This window comes from Balaenoptera physalus (genome assembly GCF_965194825.1).
Source record: "Balaenoptera physalus genome assembly, chromosome: 1".
Classification (NCBI taxonomy): domain Eukaryota; kingdom Metazoa; phylum Chordata; class Mammalia; order Artiodactyla; family Balaenopteridae; genus Balaenoptera; species Balaenoptera physalus.
The window spans coordinates 188,327,048-188,344,036 of record NC_138882.1 but is presented as its reverse complement, the minus strand read 5'-3'; the positions used below and the strand labels follow the sequence as shown (position 1 = coordinate 188,344,036).

The following is a 16,989-nucleotide window of genomic DNA, read 5'->3' as shown; positions in this document are numbered from 1 at the left end:
TTTGTTGGTTTTCTCCTTTTTTTGATTGGGTGAGATTGGAGGGCCGAGCTCCCAAATGCTTGGTTCTGGTCCTTGACCCTCGCCCATTTCCCTGGCCTAGGTATCATAGGCTGCCTGCTGGAGTCAACTGGAAATTATGAAATGATGCAGCTTGGAGGGTCCAGAAGGCCATCTATTTAAGCCCTTATTTTACAGAAATGAAGGACTCTGAGGCACAGAGCGGGGGTGTGAGGGCCCGGGTTTGAGGGCATAGCGTCAGGGTTGGACTCGGTGTGCAGGTTTCTTGAGACCCGGCCCGCTTTCTGCCCTGCCACTCTGCCACGTTCTGTTCCCTGCCAACTTTGAACATTTATTTGTTTGGCTGCGCCGGGTCTTAGTTGCGGCACGCAGGGTCTATAGTTGTGGCATGCACATGGGATCTAGTTCCCCGACCAGGGATCAAACCCAGGCCCCCTGCATTGGGAGTTCGGAGTCTTAACCACTGGACCACCAGGGAAGTCCCTGTTCCCTACAAACTTTGAGCAAAATGTGTGTGCATGAGGAAATAGAGCGTTTGTGTGAGGTAAAATCATGGAGGAAAATTCTCTGCTGGCTGTGGGCAGGTTTAGGATTAAAGTACATAAACCAGGGCTTCCCTGGTGGCACAGTGGTTAAGAATCCGCCTGCCAATGCAGGGGACACGGGTTTGAGCCCTGGTGCGGCAAGATCCCACATGCCACGGAGCAGCTAAGCCTGTGTGCCACAATTACTGAGCCTGCACTCTAGAGCCCGCGAGCCACAAGTGCTGAGCCCACGCACCACAACTAGTGAAGCCCGCGTGCCTAGAGCCCGTGCTCCGCAGTGAGAAGCCCACACACCGCAACTAAGAGTAGCCCCCGCTCGCTGCAACTAGAGAAAGTCCGCGCGCAGCAACGAAGACCGAACGTGGCCAAAAATAAATAAAATAAATAAATTTATTTAAAAAAAATATACATAAACCAAAAAAGGTTTCTGTTTGTTGCAGTGTTTGGCTGTGTTTGCACTCAAGGCTGATATTGATATTGTAGGAGAAGCTTTAATCCTTTCACTCAAATTTACAAGAAATGCTGTTTCCTTTTAGTTAAAAAAAAAAAGTCCAAGAGAGCATTTGATTTGAGGAACCAAAAGTCTAGAAAATGTATCCGGGAGTCCTCGTCAATTTGGGGCATAATGAAATATAAAAAATACTCAATAAAAGCTCCTTTATTACTTTAACTGTTTAAATGTGGAGTTTTTAGCCATCAGGTTAATGTTTTGGTATCATTTTTTTATTTGATTGTGAGCACTTTTCCAGGTAGCTCTGCCACTAGAGCGCTAATCAGATTCCCACAGATGAATGGTGCTAGCAGCAGCCTGACATCACCGCATTTTTGCTTCGACATTATTTTATTTGGTTTTCCTGTAAAAGTTAATAACTCTGTGTCCATGTGTTTAAACAGGCAAGAAGAGAGAGAGAAAGGACAGTGAACAGAAAACCATGAGTGATGTCTCAGGAAGCTTTTGCCAAATTGAGGAGATGTAGGGATTTTTGTGATCTCAAAGTCTTTCACCCTAGCACAATTGGGGTGTGGAGAATCAAGATTGCAAAGCAGAATGGTGATTCTTAATCCTTCCGATAACAAAAAGTGAACTCTCTCTGTTTCCCAGACAGAGCTGGAAGGAATTAGAAATGAGTTCCCGTTGATTTAGAGGAGGAAGAGAGTGCTCAATGGGACGGATTTGCTTAGTGGTGAAAACTGTTTTAAGTTTTGCGTTAATGGTAAGTAAAATACATGCTCATTTTAGGTGACCAAGATTGCTAGGAACATCAGATGGAGGGCAGGAAGACCTTCCTTTTTACCTTCCTGTTAGAGGTAGGAGACCTGTACTGAGAGCCTCATGGCCAAGATGGCTCTGCTGTCTAGTAGGCCTTTGTTGAATCGTTTATTTTTAAAAGTGTATTTGTTCACTGGAAGCTGTGGTTGTTGATAATAGGAATGTTTATGGTGTTTAGTGAAAGGTTACTGAATGGTTCAAAGCCATGATGATTACCATTTAATTCTTTCTGTGTGCAGCGGATTTTTTTGCTGAGCTAAAAATTTCTAAATTGGGGTTTATCAGAGGAGGCGACTGGACTGATATCTCTTGATTCAGATTCTCTTCCAAATTTACATCTTGGTGCTAAAGACAGTCTGTGGGTACAGATCTGACAATGGGTACAAGAATCAGTTCCACAGTCCTTATCGCAGTGCCTCCGAAAGATGTGTAAAAAGTGATGACTCATTCATCGTCCGTGTCAGAGGCATGGCTTGTCTTGCTTCTCTGTGCTACACTCGTGTGGATGAGTTACTCCTGGAGTCGGCGAGAGAGGCCTGACCCATGTTAGATACCCTTTTTTAGACAGTTGAACTGGCCACCAGCTTACTTCATACGGATGTGACCCCACTTGCTGCCAGAGCTGGTTCCCCTGATCTTACTATCTTGGCAGAGGGTCTGTTCCTGTGCACTCCCAGGGGCCAGTGTGCTTGGTGAAGAGGACGACTTTCCCCTGAGAGGAGCTGATTTCATTTGACTGTTTGAATAGAAACAGTTTCTAATTCCTGTTACTGTAAATCTGAAGATTTTTGAGTGCCAGCTTTCTCTCTATTCTGAATCATACTTTTGGAACTCGTACTTTTAGTTTTTCCCTCAGGCCATAGAAAAATCTAAGATAATAGCAGGAACCAGGACTTGGTGGTCTTCTCTTAGTAGCAGATCTTAATCGTTCGCTTTTTTTCTGCTTTCTAGAGGATCTGAAGACGATTTAAAGGCCACCCACATTTGTCATTTCCAAGTTTTTTCTTGCTATCTTTTTGGATTCGAGCTGTTTCTGGGCTGTGACTACTACTTTTTTGGTATTCAAATCTATTTTTTTAACATTTAGTCTTTCTCCAACTTTCTTGTAGGATGTCTGGTAGGAGTGCCATTTAGCGACTCCTCAAAGTTTTAGGTTTTTGCTCTATGTGGGGGGATGCTAGACAGAATTCCCTGATCCAGAGCTTATCTTCCTTGGAATCCAGGAGCCCATCTTGTTGCCCTCAGAGCAGAAGGTGCTCAGCCATCGTGAAGGGACCCCGCCCTGCACCACCTGGTGGTCATCTATTCAGCGTCTAACCCCCAGTGATACCTTGACACGTGAAGGTGTCACTGTCCATCTTCGTCCCCTTCCTAATCATCCCACATCTCAATAGTGCATGATCAGAGAGAGCTTTACCAACTTCTGTCTGGCCTGACTTCAGAAGAAGTGGGAACTGAAGCTTCGTCTGCCGAGCACGCGAAGGTGCTGGAGTTTGGGAGAAGTAACCTTCGGAAAGCGTCAGATTCAACTTGCGGTGGAGAGAGAGGGACTAGGAAGTAGAGGCAGTGGTATCATTAGGAAGGTCCTGGGCACTGTCTGCTACGTATTTTTAGTGTTGGAGTCACCAGCCACTGCCACTGAGTGAGCTCACAGTTCTCCTAGGGAGCATCTTGGACACTGAGTCATTACATTCCTTTGGAGTGATTCAGCTCAACAGCTTGACACCTTCATTAATTTTACAACACGAAGCCTGGGTGCTCTCTGCTTCCTCTTTAACAGTGCAGGGGAATTAGAAGAATATGGAAAATACAAAAGCAAGGGAAACTGGAAAAAGGAGCAGTCAACGCGCTGTTGAAAGGCACCGTGTTAGGAAATCGAACTCCTTGCCTTTTCTTGGTATCTCCTGGGACCGAGCGCCCAACTCTTGCCACACAGTGCTGGCACACATAAACCTTTTTCTTTTTGTTCCTGGCACGCCCGCCACCCCTCCAACTTGCAGCCAGCTCGTTTGCCTTCTCTGCTGAGGTCACTGCTACCGTGATCCGTGTATAATGGCATTTTCCTCCTCTTTTCAGTATGGAGGCTATTACGGTTTCTTCTCTAAACAGGACTTCAAACAATTTGCTGCCAGTTGGATTTCAAAGCTAAGGAAAAGGCAAATGTCATCCTTTTTTTCTCTCCTCTTTGGGTAACTGCTTTGTTGGTTGCATCAAAAATTAGAGGGGCTGCTATCTAAATTCAGGTGGGGATGCATGGGGACAGGCATTTAAATTTGCTTTTCTTTCTCCCTGAAGGAGAAAATCCTTTTCCTTCTCAACCTTTCCTAAAAAGGAACTTTGATCTTCTCAACCCAGAAACAAGGGTTTTTATTTCCTCTACGGCCAGCATGTGCACTACAGCGCTTTCCGTGGCGTAGTTACGGTTGCCCTCTGCATCAGCAGCTCTGCTTGTCAGGCTTTGCTACTCAAGCACCAGCTCCTTTGGGCTGCAAGTTGGCGCCCAAAGTACTCTCCAGAGTCACCCTTGTGTCCCTAAAATCACTGTCACTTGATATTAAGTAGTGCCTGTTGGCTTAAGATGCTTTTTATTTCCACATACATTTCTGGAAGAACTAGTTTAATAAGATAACAAAACAATGACATTCTGACAAGTAGTTCATGCAGTATTTTTAACTAGGGCTAAGAAGAAAAATTTACATGCAGAGATAGTTCACTTGGAAAGGTAGTTTTTGTGCATATGACGTTGCCACTCTTCATAAAGGCTTTTACTACATATATCAATGTGTTTTAAGAGAGACTAGGGTCAGTAATGCATGCTGTGGAATTCATGCAGATTTACACAATAGACCTTAACAAATATTGTGTGTTCTATCATGTCAACTCGTGCACTTCTACCAGAGATATTTTATTTCTTTAATGTGAAAAACAAAAGGACAGAGGAAAGTAAAACAAAGGAAATTAGGGCCCACAGCTTAATTAGTATAGGGTTGTAACCCAAATCAACAATGGGAAGGATACAATGACAAAACCCAGGAAATTCCAAGTTGAAAGAGAGGCTCTTTCCGTTAACTCCTTGAGCGCCAGGGCACTCGCTAGCTCACTGCTCACCCAGGTGCAGGAGGCTGGCTCAAGTACAATTCACTGTCTTTATTTTTGAACTTCCTGGCTTTTGTTGACTTTCTCCTCTCCTTTTCCCCCTCTGATGTAAATGAAACATACCTTTGTGTGTGTGTGTGTGTGTGTGTGTGTGTGTGTTAATTGTAGATAAATGGGCGAAAAGTACCTCTTGATTTTGTAACCCTCAGAGAAGGAGAAAGAGGGGGGAAAAATCCCTGTCACTGTCATCTGTTCATTTTTAATGAGCAATTTTAAAAAATTGAAAATAAAAGAGGAAAATGAATAGGTGTTGAACCAGCCCGTGATATGTAAATGCCAACTAGTAATTACCTAAAACCTCAATTTTCATTCTGTTTCATCTTGCAAAACATTTCATTTTCCCCGAGTGAAAACACTTGGTTCGGGCTCGCGCGACGGCTAGGGGGCACTTTGGCTCCGCGCTGCGGCCGCCTCGGCGCGGCCGGCTCAAGGTTATTCCCCTCTTGCCATTCCAGTGGCTGTGCTCCGAGCGGGCGTGGTGCCCTCCCCCCACTCCCACGAGTCTGGTTTCGGGGAGCCTTGTTCCTCCTTGTCCTTGCAGAGGATCGTATTGAATTTTGGCTGATCGAGCCTTCCTCTGCATATTAACTTTCCCCTCTTACCTGCCTGCTAGACCCTCGGCTTCCCTGAGTTGCATTTCACACTCTGAGAGCCGCTTTCTGCCAGACTCCCTTTCTCCCTTGGAGATTTCAAATGCAGCAGTCTCTATATTCTGTTTATTGCTTCCTCTTCTTCTTCCCTTTTTTTTCTTTTCATTTTGGCGGCTAGGGGCAGCTCTCCTTGACTGCAACTCTCCTGCCACACTTAGAAGGATGATTCTGACATTTCTTTTGCATACTCAGAGGTTTTCTCTTATTCTGCGTTAGGATCTGACACCTTTTGGATGTACTCGTGCAGTATCTTGGAATGTGGCTTGGGGATGCCGCTGCTTCAGGCGGTTGCCCTCCCCAGCCTGTTCCCTACCTAGAAAGAGGGCAGGTAGAAGTGAGAGACCACGGTGAGCCTGGCTGGGACTGTCAGCCGCAGATAAGAAAGAGTTCTGGATGCAGAAAACCAGAATTATGTTGTCCTAGGACCCTGGATCCGAGAGTACTTTGCCTGGAGTCTCAAGGAACACGGCCTCTTTAGTGAGATATATAGCTTCATAATTAGCCCGTTGCATTTTTTCACGAGTGCTAGCATCAGCGTTCTACGATGTGTTTCTCTGATTAACAGCTGCTTTGCAACTATTTCCTTGTGCCACCGATGACCATATTTGTCAGGGAACTCCTGACAGAGTACTGATTTCTTACTAAAACGCAGCATTTCTGTTTGAAGAGGGGTCTCTCGTTCCAGGCACTGCCCGGCTTTTATAGTCAGTCCTTGTTAAACCTCAAGTTGGCTTTGGTCTAACGCTTGTTAACGGGATTCTGGGTATCTATCTACCTCAGAGTACGAGCGTAGGAACCTTTCACGGGCAATTTAATCTTCTCAGACGCGCACGTGTGGCGCTGCAGTGTTGGAATGGGGTTTTGGGCCCGCATGTTGGTCATTTTCTTTTGCCCTCTAGTTGTGATCTGTCTGGGTTAAAAAGGACTTGGCTTTGGTTGTTAGTGTCATTAATTTTTGAATATTTTTAATATTTTAAACTGGCTAACGAATGCTCACGTTTTTAGGAGATAGATGTGTACGTAGCACACAGGGGCGCCGGGACTGGTGACATTCCAAATATGTGTCACTGGAGACAGTGCGTCAGGCTTCCGTGTCGGGTGCAAAGTGCCAAGGCTCCCTCCAACCTCAGGTTCGTTATCAGGCAAGCTCTGTTCTCCTGTCCCCCTTGTGCAGAAAATACAGTGTGCATTCTGGAGATTACAGTGTGCAGGTCTTCTGTAGGAGAGTGGAAAACACCTAGGAAGCATCTCTTCAGCGAGGACTGTCAGGAACCTCGCTTCTTCTCACCAGGGATTACTTACCCTACACAACGCGTTTAACAGCACGTAGTTCATCGTAGATAGCCCCTGAGTATCCTGTATTCCATTGATGTATACAGTTACAAATCCTGGTCTCTCAAACACAGATCTCTCTCAATTGGCCAATCATCTTGGATCCAAAGGTGTTTTTCAACCTGAAGTCCCCTCCTTTTTTCTTGGGTTACTGGCTGTCACTCCAGTGTAACCACTGCAAAGGCAAGGATTTACTCCTCTTTGCACCTTGATTTTATCTCTAGCTTTAAGTGATGAACGGTGAAAGTTAACAAATTTCCCTAAAATTGCGGAGTTGATGGTGACAGGGTTGTTTTATTTTTATTTTATTTTGCTTTTTGAGGGAGGGAGGCGGAACAGAGGGTCACAGGAATAGGGGTGATGAGAAACTTTGCTTCTGTTTTCTTCTGAGTTCGTCATCTTTATTTTTATGAAACCAGCTACTGGTAATTCACCGTGCACTCATTAAGAACTCCCTTAGTGCAAGAGAAGGGGAAAGGAAGGCCAATTCCATATTTATCACGGACTCAACAGCAAGTGGCTTCAACAACGGCATCAGGTGCTTTGCACCAGAATTTTCCCTGGCTTGCTGCACTCCCACAATGTGTGCAATAAAGTTCCCGCCTCCGTTTTACATCTTTGACATTGAGGCGGAAGATTTGGCCTGAATTTGTGTAATTTAGTTGGGCACAAATATAACCCATGAATAGTCACATTCATCTCCTAATTAGAAAATCAAACGATAATACAGGACAGGCAGCAGGCACCCCATCATTTCACCCAACAAAAGCGTGTTGTGTGTATTGGACCTCTGCAGAGGGAAGAGTCAGTTGAATCGCTTCATGAAGTTAATGAAAAGTGTCCAACAATAGTCGAGTGAAAGATGCAAACGGAGGGCACTGTCAGTTATCTGGAGTGTTCAGATCGTTGCAGTATGGGGAAAGGTTTTGGGAAATCTTCTACCGTCTATGTGCGAATCATAGGGCTTGTAAAATTCTATGCTGGACGGGCCCTTTTCCGCCCTGTTGAAGTGCCAGGTCCTTACAAGGAGAGAGGAGAAGAGTAAAGAGTAGCTGAAGAAATAATCAGCGGAAGGAGAGGGGTTTTCATATCTGGGTATCTTTCTTATAAAGCACATTATGTTGAGGCTGTTAGTCTGGATGCGTCATATTTTTGCATCTGGCATAGTGATATCGGTGCTGTTAAATATGTGATTTGCCTGTCGCCTGCTTTTTCAGACGAAGATCAAGAGGAACGTAAACAAGCCCCAAATATACTTTATGTAGGTGTTCGGCAGTATTATTTTATATGGCTTGAAATTAGTGAATGGAAACTTTAAAAGAAATTGTTCATATTTTTGCAAGTTTGAAGTGTGCCGGGACTTTGTCAAATTCCTGTTAAAATAAATACGTCAACTTCACCTCCCTTCCAAATTCATTTATCTTGCTTTTTTAAAAGGTGTTTTCTACTTTACCTGATGTTTAAATTGGATTCACTCGTTTATGCTGTTCTTTGCTCTATCCCCCACGTTTTTCTTAAATGAATTACTAATGACAGAGCACTCCATCATTCCCTCTCTACAGCCACTTTAAGGAAAGCATGGTGATCTAAACCTTTTAACCTATTAAAGATGATTTTTCCCAATTGAATCAGACCCACCACAGGTGTAATAACTAATCATTTAAACTACACCTGCTATTATGTATTTTTAAGCCATTATGCGTGTTGGATAGATGATAATTCATGTTTATTGCATTGTCCGATGGATCCGTTTTGCCTACACTAGGCTGATTAATGTATTTAAAGAAATAAGAGATGCAGTTTTTAAAAAAAATTGATGGAATGCGCCAAGCACTGCATTGAGTGCACCATTAAACCCATCAGAACTTTGCTCTCTGACCAGAAATGCATATACCAAGGACTGTATTAAAAAAGCAAGGTGAAACCTGTGCATTTTAGTGGCGGGATTCTGTTATCTTTCTCTGTCATGGAAAATTTTGGAAGGAGGAAGGAAAGGTTTACGCTTCTACCGGTGAATGTCAGGAGCTGTGCTGTCAGCATCTCTGGCTTAAGACCTGCTTGTCCACAGTTCCTCTGACACCTGGGACACGTACCAGGGCGTGTGGAGCCTGCCGCACGATGCAAATGCCGTCATTGTCTTGTGCATTGAAGGTGTATTTTTTCTCCAGGTGAAGAACGATTAACCCCGAGGCATCTGAGCTGTGCAGATTGGCCTTGACTCCGTGGGGCCTGGGTGGTGTAACTGTGGCTAGGCCTCGCCTCCTCTTGTTTTTCTCCTTCGCTACTTCCCCTTCGCTCTTATCCCCTTTCCGTTTTCTTTCGCCTTCCTTTCTGTTCCATCTCCTCTGCGCGTCCATCTGCCTTCTTCTTCTCCTCCTCTCCCGTTCCCTCCTTCGCCCCACTCCGTTTCCTTTTTCTCTCTTCTTTCTTTCCCCGTTCCCATCTCTTCGTTAGAACACATCTGTTTTGTTGATGTTTGTCAGATTTTTCTTGATTTCGGTGCAACCTGAGGAGATCTGGTCGAGGGGTTCGGGGGTGCGTATATAGTTTTGGGGTTCTAAAATCTTGAACATCGATTTTTCTCTAGTCCAGAACTGGTTGGTTGTCACTGCAGTTCATGATGGTGGGTAATACACTCGCAGTGTTGGACAGATTCTAACCAGTCTCAAGGAGCACTCGTGTGTCTTATCACTGACAGGCCCAAATCTGCCAGTCTGGGTACCTGAGTCCGTCCTTGAGGGAGAGGGTCTGAGGCCAGCCTCCCATGGAGGGATCCCAGGGAAAGTATATAAGGGAATTGCCCCGAAGTTTCTTCTTTCTGCTTTATCCTGTCGTTTGTTACCAGAGAGGTCTGTCTGGTCTCAAGATGAAATTCATATAAAATATGAAGAGGAGATTTGTGACTTGTGTTCCGTTTATAGTCACGGTACTTTCTGTTTGAATCTCTGTTCAACTGCTGCCCTTAGTTTGAGGGATCTTAGGAAACTTCCTTATATTTGGCCCCTTAGAAATTTTTTCTTTCAACAACTTATGAGTGAGCTGCAGGGCCTGTTGACTTTACCTGTACCTTGAGACTACATCATTCTTTTGGTTTTGATGAGATAAATAATGCCAGTCATTTACAATGACCCCTTTCCTATCGGGGGCAGGTTGGCATTTCCCACCCGTTGGACTTAGTGTCCAGGGTGGAGAGCAGACAGGCGGCGTGCAAGCACACGCTTCATGTGTGCTGAGTGGTGTGAAGGTTAATACCATCAACAGTTTTCCTTCCATCCCCTACGTGGCTCATTCGTAGGTAGGAAGATTTCATTAAATAATAGCATTACCAGAGGTAGGCAGATAATCTGTCGGTCTGCCAGCTTGTAGCCATGAAACCCCAAACTTTGGCCTTTGAGGGCTCTTCAGAATTCAGCTCCATTGCATAAGAGGGACCAGTGTGAGTGGCTCTGTGTGTTGTGTCTTACAGAAGCCTTCCCAGCCAGGGTACGCTCAGCGCTTTGCCAGTCTCTGTCTCTACAGCATGGTCTCTTCCTTTCAGACGCTAGCAGCGTAGCTGGGGAAGCAGCCTGGACATAAGAAGACAGCGCAACTGTGTCTTCAGTTACATGGTGCATACTGTAAGCACTGAAGAATTTAAGAGAGTGGGGAGACCAGAGATGGCTTGCTTATTTAGGGAAGGCTTCGAGGAGTGACCGCAGCCTGTGGAAGGGCTGTGCTGCTGCCGCCGTGTGTGTGATGTTTACACAGGTAGAGGCAGGAAAGGGAGGCCTTCGAGAAAAAGGGCACGGTGTGGGCACAGGTGTAGTGACGTGCGTAAGCATGGTCAGGGGAGGGCTGCCTGCGGAGGAGTGTGAAGAATCAGCTCGAACAGGGAGAACGGGAAAAGATTACTGCGGCTCTTAAAAGCTAGGCCGAGGGGACTAGATTTGATAGAACCAGTTACAGGAAGCCAATGAAGGTAGGGAACCAACATAGTCTTTTATTTAAGCAGATTTTAAATGTGAGAAATAAGTGGTTAATTTGACCACAGTATTGTGCTTATTTCTATGGACCTGGGATAAACTTGTAGGATTTTTAATCTTGAAATGCAGACTACTGACGTTTACTTTTCTTCTTTGTTTTATCTCCCCTACCAGATTGCCACGGCAGTGAAGTTTCTACAGAATTCTCGGGTCCGCCATAGCCCACTTGCAACCAGGAGAGCATTCCTTAAGAAGAAAGGTACAGGTTCCCCGTGGCCTTGCACAGTGGCCTGCACAGAGGGGCTGGGGGCAGGGCGGATGGAAGCCACGGTATTGATGAATGATCTCCTATAGCTGTCCCACTGTTGTACGGGTGGGGGTGAGGGGAGCCCCCCGGTGGGGATGCAGCTTCTTTCCTTACAGTAGAGCAGAGGTGATAGGATTCAAATAATTGTGCGCACCAGACGTAGGCCAACAACTTAGCCCAGGACAGCCCGGCACAGGCAGCGTTCAGCAGCAGAAGAGGCCCATGGATAAGCCTGGGGAGGACTCCTGCTTTCTGGTGTGTTCTTCTGATAGTGAATGACTGGCTTTAGGTTAGGAGGTCAGCTGCTTCAGTAAAGAATGAGGAAGAAAGAAATGAAGGACGAGCAAGGTGAGATGACTACACAAGGTCAGGTTAAGGTCAAGCTTGGGGTCAGTCTGATGTACGGACTGAAGTGGTAAATTACTGGTTTTATGGTATTTCTGTAAGCAGGGATTAAATGGATCTTGACAAATTCAATATTGTCCGAAGCAGACAGAATCTATTTTGGTTTTATTGAAATTTAGGACATGTTTCTTTTTTTGCGAAATATAAAAAAAAACCCAAATCAAACAAAAAAAGAAATCTGACTTTTCATTCTTTGAACGTTTAATTTTCTGGAAAGCTAGGAAGTTGTTTAAAGGCCCTTAAACACCATGAGGGAGGGAAGTGAGTTTTCTCCACCCCCACTGAACAAAACTCTTTTTCCTTAAGGAACTGGAATGTCGGCCTCCAAATTCTGGGTTTTGAGCTTTAAGTCATTAGTGGCTGGAATAGAAGACAGTGTGGTTTGGTGGTATTTCTTAGGTCTGCCCCACGGTATCCCACTGAAGTGATGCCGCAGAACCCGGTCCCAGGGCTGCGCTGGCAGGGTTTGGGCAGAATCAGCCCAAGCATCTCATTCACAGGCAGCTGTTTAGAGGCAGCCTCAAGGCCGGTCCCTGTGACTGAGCTGATGATGAGGGGCGCTGGGCCCTTCGTGGCGGCGTGTTGCTTGCCCCCATCGGTAGGAGATTATTAAAATTTGGAGTGCGTTGGCCGGCCCCCTCCACTCTGCAGCCATCATGCCGTAAAAGAGTTTTTCCTTGAAATATGTGTGCCTATGGGGAGTAATTAATCATAAAAGCTTAGGGATTTCAGCTCTCTCATCAAAGCACTGAAGCTGGGGAAAGCTGAGCCTAAAAGCTGTGCTGATTACCCGGGGTAACCTGAGACAAAATCTATGGTTGCCGAGAGATCCTTCGCCCCAGTATATTGTGCAATATTATAACTGCCTGATCTTCTCTTCCACTGACAATGACCAGTTATTCCTCATTTTCTCTCAAACGCAGCTGGGTTAGAATTTCATTTGCAGAAGGTATTTAGAGCAATTTAGAGACAAATGTCTCTGGTGTTTGCTCGGCACTTCCCCACTGCAGGCTTTGCTGAGCAGTTTGAGTATCAGGAGCTCCATCTAATCTGTTTAATTTTAATAAATCCCTGACTGGGAGAGGGAGAGAAAAAAAGAAAGAGAGAGAAACTCTGGGCCAAATAATACTTCTTTTGACTTAGTTGGCTAATAATTACTGTAGAAACTGTTCTGTACAGTTATTATTTGTTGCTCCTTAAAAAAAAAAACAACAAAAAAACAGCAATCAATTAATTAATTCAACTAAGAGTGTTTACGCTGCACTGAGAACAGAACAGACAAGATCCCTGCCCTCTCGGAGCTTCAGTTCTACCAGGGGAAGGCAGACGCAGCCAGTGCTGTGTGGGAATGGGTTGCACTTCTCAGTGGGGTGATTAGGAGGTGTCCCTCGGGGAGGGTGACATGGGAGCGAAGACCTGAAGGAGATGGGTGTCTGTTGGTACAGGGCGGGCAGAGTTCCTTCCCGACCCTTAATGTGGTCTAGAGTTTTTAGAATTTTAGGCAGCAGGGAACTGGACAGACATCCTACCTTTCTTCTTCTGAAGAGAGTTTACCCCACACTCAAACCTGGAGTCGCTGGACTTAATCACCCATCTCCATTATCCTCTAAAACGCTGCTTCAGTCAGTAATCATCTGCTTCCGAGTTGCATCCCAATAGGGTAAGTTCTAGCAGGACCTTTCCTGGGCAGAGAATTCCAAGGTTTGATCGGCACCTGGGGAAGAAGAGCCCTCTGTGGACTTAAACTTCACTTTTCACATTTCCGGCAGTTCCTGGGGTCAGGCATACACGATCCCGGAGCTTGGCACCATCGCTGATGGGTTGAGGGAGGAGGGGCCGTTGTGAAGGAGCGCGTCTGCCCTGTCCCTGACAGCAGTTGGGAAGGAAAGGGAGTTGGCTCACTGGTCTTTGGGGGTACGGAGCGTGTCTTGAGGGGAGGGACCAAGGTCCTGGCATCCTCCGGTCCCGTCTCCCCACAGGACCCGTTGCAGTGGTGGGTTGGAGCGCTGCCTTCGGGCGAGCTCACAGCTACTGTAGTCTCGGCTTTTCCTAGCAAATGTCACTTCGGGGAATTGCATTGGAGCACTGTCTTGAATTATAATCTCGACTTTCTTTCTTTCTTTCTTTTTTTTTTTAATAAACATCTCTTTCCTGAAAAGGCAAATCCAATTTTGTTTTTCTTTTAATATTATTTAATATTTAATATAGAAATTGAGGCCCCTGTAGTGCACGTCAGTTCAGTGGAAAATGAGGGTTACTTTAGGCGCATCAGCTGAGTTTGTTTTATTGTGAAGCCGCAGCCCCGAGCAGGGGCCTCGTCCCCTCTGTTACTGACAGGTTAAATGTGAGCCCTCTGAGTTTGGGGCTGGGGAGGCTGGGGGCAGTGGATGGGATAGGGATGGAAGAGCATTGGTTTGCAAGGGTCTTTTGTGTTCGTGTTTTTTTGTTTTTGTTTCTTCGAGATCTCTTTTGGATGCTTTAAAGTCTGAACATGGAGTCATTAATGAGAAACATGACGTTATTAGAATCATTTATCATTTTCTTTGAAGCTTCTACTGCCAGTTTGTGTAATTTACAACATTTCTTTCTTTTATCGGGAATTTTTTGGATGCAAGAGCAAAGCAGCTGTTCACCTTCAGAGTATTAGAATAAGTGTTTTTGTTTTCCTTCCAGCCGCTTGATTCTGCAGATGACATCAACTGCAGAGTCAACCACACATGAAGATAATTGGCCTGTGTGTGGGGTGTAAGCCCTCATAGAACTGGTCTATATATAGAAGCAGTTCTTGCCAGGCAGGGATCACATCTGGGGCTTTAAGCAGGCTGCGATCCAGGAGGTTGGAGTAACTTAAAAACAGCAGTAGGGTCAGTCCTGAAAGCTAGAGGCTTGGACATTGTTGTCAGTAGGCTTATGTTGACTTGACACCCTGTCCGACCACAAAATGCAGGAGGCAGTCTGCTTGCAGACACGTTTGGCAGGCTGGGTATAAGGTGGGTAGAAACGATGCCTGTTCGTGTCGGGTAAAGAGGTAGATGAGGTGGGGAGAAGACAGAGTCGTCTGTTAGCCCCCTGTAATACATCTGTTGCCAAACAGGATTCTAGAAAAAAGCTGAGCATCATCTGCTTTTTTGTGTAATTCTGCATGGTAGGGCCTGGGTGGTGCTGGCTCACCCTTTGGCTTATTGTGTCCTTCTCAATGTATAAGCAAAGGGCTGTATTCTCCCTCCTCTAGTAAGTAGTCCGGGCTGGAGGGAGGGTGAAGGAAAACAAAACAAATAAAACACACCACCATGCTTTCTTATTCTAAAAGGTGAAACAAGATCTTATCTTTCTTCTGTTCCTGGAAGCGGAACCCCCGTAGCAAAACTGCCTCCTTGCTGGAAATGAGCTTGAGGAAGAAACCTGATGGTCTTCACCTTGGTAGTGGGGTAGAGGTGAAGGGCTTCTGTCACTGGAGTATTTTAAGGGGGAGTGAATTCTTACACAGATTTCAATTTAACTCTCTTTTATTACTTTTCTTTTTTATCATTTACGTCCATTTCATGAGGTAGTTTGCATGTCCTTGAATGGAATCTCGTTACCATGAAAGCTTTTTTAGCATTGATTTCATAACAGTCTTAATTTAATAGCTCCATCATTACTGAGTAGCTCTGGGAGTGGGGCCTTGGCTTTCCAGGTCACTGACCTTTTAATTACAAACCTTGTTCTGATGGCCAGGTTATCGACTGGACAGCTCCCAGCTTGTGCCCCCAGGATGAAAACGAAAATAACTGTGTTTCCTCCCCCATCTCCAGGAAAAAAAATTGTAACCTCGTGTGTTTCTAAAATTAATTTTCTCCTTCAGCTTTGTTTTATAATTAATTCTTTAATGTGTCTTAGTAAAGCCAGAGTATTTTTATAACGCTGTTTTTTCTAGAGCTTGGGTCCAGCGGATAGCGGGGAGGGGGCGGGGAAGGGGGACGAAGAGCTTGCCAGCCACCACCCCATGCTTGATCGGGCCGTTTCCTCGTCCTCGGAAACTCCTGCGGCTGAGCTGGAAAGAACAGTGTCGGCTCTGTGAGGGGCTGTGGGGCCCTTCTGATTCTTTGTTAAAGAGACGTGGATTGTGGCATCAAGATGTGGATTCACTCCTGTATTTTCGGGAGTAATTGAGCCTTGTGTATCATGGACATTTTATTTATTTATTTATTTATTTTTAAAATTTATTTATTTATTTATTTATGGCTGTGTTGGGTCTGTTTCTGTGCGAGGGCTTTCTCTAGTTGCGGCAAGTGGGGACCACTCTTCATCGCGGTGCGCGGGCCTCTCATTATCGCGGCCTCTCTTGTTGCGGAGCACAGGCTCCAGACGCGCAGGCTCAGTAATTGTGGCTCACGGGCCTAGTTGCTCCGCGGCATGTGGGATCTTCCCAGACCAGGGCTCGAACCCGTGTCCCCTGCATTGGCAGGCGTTTTCTCAACCACTGCGCCACCAGGGAAGCCCTCATGGACATTTTAAAGAGACGTTCCCGTTCTGAGAAGAGAACAGGGTTGGATGAGTTTTCTTACTGTGTCTTAGCTCTCTGCTAGTTTTGGGTGACTGGAGGGAACTGGGACCCTCCACGCGGGGTTTCTGCTCAGTTAGGAGCTTGGGTCAATCTAGGTTCTCTCTCACTGATGATGAAGAGGGAGAGAAAAAGGGAAGGACTGTGGCCTGTAAGTAGGATGACCATTGGTTCTGGTTTACCCAGGACTGTCCTGGTTTTAACACTGGAATTCCTACGTCCTGGGCAGCCCCTCAGGCCATACAAGCCTTACTCAGGAGTGAGAGCTACCGAGAGAGACAAAGCAGGTGTTTTTGGAAGCCGGGGGAAGAAGTCCACTAGCAGTTGGTCCCCGCGAGTTCAGCCTGCCGTCGTCGAGTGGCATCTTCCTCAAACGTTGCCCGCTCGCACTCCCCCGGCCCGGCCCGGCCCTGCCCTGACGTGGGTCCAGTGCAGAGGGTCTCTGGCGGGGGGGGGGGGGGCCGTGCCCTGCAGGCGAGGGAGGGCTGCCGGAGCCGGCGCAGACAGGGCTGTGTGTGGCAGCCGCACGCGTTCCCGAGGATGATTGAGCATCTCCATCCATCTGTTGTGAACGGAAGTCTTCCTTCCCTGCCAGTCTTGCATCTGCATATCCGTCACCTGCTGTTCTGGACCAGCCTATTCATCACACTGACTGGTGTTCCCCCCATCAATTTTCCTGCTCCCCTTGTTATCCAAACTTGTCTTAACTCCACAGATTTTTCTCAGCATCCAGGATGAGAGCTAGAACAGCCAGACTAGCTGAACATCGTGGCTTCCCCATTCAGAGGGGGAGCTGGTAGT

General features: G+C 46.1%; 1 protein-coding gene across 8 annotated transcripts in view; it reads left to right on the top strand.

Moving 5' to 3' along the window:
- The window catches only part of PEX14 (peroxisomal biogenesis factor 14), a 139,577-nt gene that overhangs the window by 40,111 nt on the left and 82,477 nt on the right, over nucleotides 1-16,989 (top strand). For 7 of the 8 annotated variants that reach the window (XM_082461324.1, XM_082461323.1, XM_082461327.1 and 4 more), the window contains one exon: nucleotides 11,108-11,192. In XM_082461324.1, the coding sequence (XP_082317450.1) occupies nucleotides 11,108-11,192 (85 nt within the window). Of the gene's footprint in view, nucleotides 1-10,509; nucleotides 10,589-11,107; nucleotides 11,193-16,989 lie in introns of those variants that run through there. The other variant, XM_082461326.1, reaches the window with a different exon arrangement.